The following is a 3,979-nucleotide window of genomic DNA, read 5'->3' on the forward strand; positions in this document are numbered from 1 at the left end:
CTCAGTCAGTTAAGCAAGCATTTGCCTTCGGCTCAGGTCATGATCCCAGGGTGCTGGGATCGAGCCCCACATCAGGCTCCCTGCTATGTGGAGAGCCTGTTTCTCCCTCTGCCTGCCGCTCCCCCTGCTTGTGCTCTCTCTCTGTCAAATAAATAAATAAAATCTATAAAAAAAACCCTGATTTTCAGTGTCCAGTATCCTAGACAGTTAGGATATAATAAAGTTTTTAAAGTATAATAATAAATATATAATAAAGACTTTATAATATATAAAAACTTTAAAGTATATTTCCTATTAAATCTGCTTTTTGTCATCAGCGGTCACTTACTGTGGGGAGGAATGTGGCTGAAAGGTAGTGAACACTGGTTTTCCTGTTTCCTAATTTTTTCAGCTTATCGGGTAAAATCACTCCTGTAGCAACACCAGCTACCCTGATATTGCGTCATCGTTCTCCTTCTATTATCTTCTCATTGCTTAACCTCTTTGTTTTACATTGAGCACTTAAGATATGCCAGGCTCTGTTCTAAGTATCTTACATGCACTAGTTTATTTAATCCTCCTCACAACAATCTTTTCTTTTTTTTAAGATTTTATTTATTTATTTGAAAGAGCGTGCAAGCACGAGCACAAGTAGGGACAAGGGGCAGAGGGAGAGGGAGAAGCAACTCCCTGCTGAGCGGGGAGCCCGACATAGGGCTTGATCGCAGGACCCTGGGATCCTGACCTGAGCCGAAGGCAGACACCTAACTGACTGAGTCACCTAGGCACCCCTCTTCACAACAATCTTATCATCATGATAAATGCGGTTATTATTACAGAGCAGTGAAGTCCCTTACTCAGGTGGTAGAACTGGGATTTAAACTCAGGTAGTCTTGCTCCAGAGTCTAGGCTCTATCCACTAAGCAAACCTTTAAATAGTGCGTGTATCTCCTAACATTTCCTATTTGTTAGAATCCTGAATATGGGGCACCTGGGTGGCTCAGTTGGTTAAGCGACTGCCTTCGGCTCAGGTCATGATCCTGGAGTCCCGGGATCGAGTACCGCATCGGGCTACCTGCTTGGCGGGGAGTCTGCTTCTCCCTCTGACCCTCCCCCCTCTCGTGTGCTCTCTCTCATTCTCTCTCTCTCAAATAAATAAATAAAAAATAAAATCTTTTAAAAAATTAAAAAAAAAAAAAAAAAAGAATCCTGAATATATTGTGTCTTTCAGGTCTTTCTGTAGAATTTGGAACAATTCTAATTTACACATGTAAGAAGAGTTGCTGGCCTCAAAATCATCAGACTCCCATGGAAGAACTTTGTATCCTACAAGAAGACCCAGATGAATCATTATTTAAGTAGAGCATTTCCCTTTATTTATATAAATTAAAGTAAATTTTAGTGTCCAGATTTGTGTATTTTTACTTCATTTTGACTCACAGGTTATCCACTCTTTGTTGTAAGTGTGGTCCTTTCTGCTTTCTGGCACCTGTACTGGGGCTGCGGTGAGATTTAGAAGCTTCTGGCTGTGGACCCGTCTACCCTCCCAGGGCCAGTTGCTTGTCTCCACAGAGGCAGCTCAGAATGTGGCTCCTCTCCAGCCCAGATTGCGGGTGTTCCCTGCACTAGCAACCTAATGGGCTTTGTCGGAGGGAGAGCGGCCGAAGAGCCAAGGGCAGCGGTCAGCCTCTTACCCCACCTCTGCTGCCTCCGTGCTTCACTGCGCTCTGTTGCAGTCCCTGGATGTTGACCGAACCACTCGACCCACCCTGGCTTCTTGAGGCTCCCACCCTGCTATTTAGCTAGGGCCACCTAGCTGTTTAGACCTGCCCTGTGTTCTCCCTACTCATGGTCCCCACCCTCACCCCTTCCCACCTTCTGCCCCTGCAGTATCACAGCAAAGGGGCCCCTTCTCTATTCTGGACATTGTCCCTTCTTCCAGGTGGTCACTTTTCCAATCTCCCCTTTCTCCTTTTGGTTTTTATGTTAACCCCTTCCATTCTGCTACACTTGGACAGCAGTATGAAAACATGCCCCACCAACTATACAGACTTGCTTTTTGCCTGCATAGATGAGGAAACTGCTCTAAACAGTTTGATTTGCTACTCTGGCAAATAACACATTAGGGTCCAGATTATCATGAGGAGGGGTTCTCCTGGGCAGTGTGTGACTGGTGGGAACACCACCTGATCCTGCCTCCCGGGGCACCCGAGGGAAAGTGGCTGGCTGTGTACAAACTGAACTTGCTGGTCAGTGAGGCTTTAGGCACGTAGGGGAGGAAGAATAATTTTCTCTTTACCCTTCTAGGTGCTTAGGTGAGACCCCCCTATAAGAAAAGACAGATTGACAGGTGAAAAACAGAAGTTTATGTATACCTCCTATATAGATGGGAGATACCCAGACAAACTGAGTAACTCCTTGAAATGTCCCAAGCTGTTACCTCAAATACCACCTTCAGCTGAAGATAAAGACATGTGGGTGCATGGAACCAGTCACAGGAAGTTACCAGGCAAAGCACAGCAAACAACGGTAAGGTTGTTTTATATTGTCAGGGAAATAGGATAATGAGAATATAAGCCCAGTGTGAACCCCTTTAAATGTAAAACTACAGGGGCACCTGGCTGGCTCAGTCAGAAGAGCATGCATACCTCTTGAGTTCTAGCCCCACTTGGGAGTAGAGATTAAAAAAAAGGAAAGACAAAGGCCATCAAGGGCCCCAAAGAGTAGGATTAGGTATGGGTGGGACTTTGAGCTTTCACTTCCTGCACTTGTATCCTATTTGAATTTGTTAAGGTGGGCAAGCATTTTACACTTTATACTCAAACTCACACACACAAATCCAAATCCACAAAGAAAAGCAAAGGCCCTCAATTAGGTAACTAAGCCTAGCCCCGTCTAGGGGAAGAGAAGGGAGGCAGGAGAGAAGCCAAGGAAGGTGGCTCCCGTTCGCTGAGTGTCCAGAGGGATAAGTAAGATCAGCATCCTGGAAAGGGTCTCCTTTAAATTTAACTGCCAGGATGGGGTTTTTGTAAAAGTCAGCCCTATGTAGGGAAGGAACATCAGCAGCCGGCTGTGCAGGGGTTCCCCACCGCGCCCCTTCCCCCCCGCCCCCGGCCAGGGAGTACTCCGGCACTTCCTGCACTCATGCCTCAGGACAGCAGCCTGAGTATTCCTCAGAGACTAGACCAGCTTGGTGTGTGGTTGGTGAACCAAGCAGCTGATGAGAAAGACCACAGAAGTCAAAAGCATTTTCCTCTGTTTTCTATCTTTACCTTTTTTCTTTTAAAAATTTTTTCTTACTGAGGGGCACCTGGGTGGCTCAGATGGTTAAGCGTCTGCCTTCGGCTCAGGTCATGATCCCAGGGTCCTGATATTGAGGCCTGCATCGGGCTCCCTGCTCAGCGAGGAGTCTGCTTCTCCCCCTCCCTCTGCTTCTCCCCCTGCTCATGCTCTCTCTATCTCTGTGTCTCAAATGAAAAAAAAAACTTAAAAAAATTTTTTTTCTTACTGAATATATTCGACATATAATATTGTGTAAATTTAAAGTGTGCAATATGTTAACTTCATACATTTACATATTGTAATATGATTGCTGTTGTAGCAATATTTAGTATGTTAAAAAACAAAATTCAACTGATGAGTTTGAAGATCTAACTGGCTTTATTCAATGATACATGATTCTGACAACATCCCATCTAGCAAGTAGAAAGGAGTTCTGAGGTGTTCAAAATGGGAGGTGTTTATTGGCAGAAGGATGGTGGGACAGGAAGTTAGAAGAGTAGATTATTTCAGGCAAGGTTACCTAACCTTACAAGGGTCTTATCAGGCAGATTAAATCACTAGTGCTGACCAGGAAATTCCACTCCTGAGAAAGGCTGAAACTGCAATTAGGTTAGGTATTAACCGTGGTTTAACACAAGTGACTCCATTTTTAGCCTTTTGTTTCTTTTTTACAAGCACCTCGATCACATTACATAATTATCTTTCTTTTTAGTATTTG

At 44.6% G+C, this 3,979-nt stretch overlaps 1 protein-coding gene across 2 annotated transcripts in view; it reads left to right on the top strand.

Moving 5' to 3' along the window:
• PDCD2L (programmed cell death 2 like) overlaps positions 1-1,387 on the top strand; it is a 23,454-nt gene extending 22,067 nt beyond the window's left edge. For both annotated transcript variants that reach the window (XM_081807566.1, XM_006730751.3), the window contains one exon: positions 1,211-1,387. In XM_081807566.1, the coding sequence (XP_081663692.1) occupies positions 1,211-1,341 (131 nt within the window). In that variant the 3' untranslated portion in view covers positions 1,342-1,387. The remainder of the gene's footprint in view (positions 1-1,210) is intronic.
• The last annotated feature ends 2,592 nt before the right edge of the window (positions 1,388-3,979 follow it).

The sequence above is a fragment of the Leptonychotes weddellii genome, chromosome 16, assembly GCF_054177405.1.
Source record: "Leptonychotes weddellii isolate Sample4059 chromosome 16, ASM5417740v2, whole genome shotgun sequence".
NCBI classification, from domain to species: Eukaryota; Metazoa; Chordata; class Mammalia; order Carnivora; family Phocidae; genus Leptonychotes; species Leptonychotes weddellii.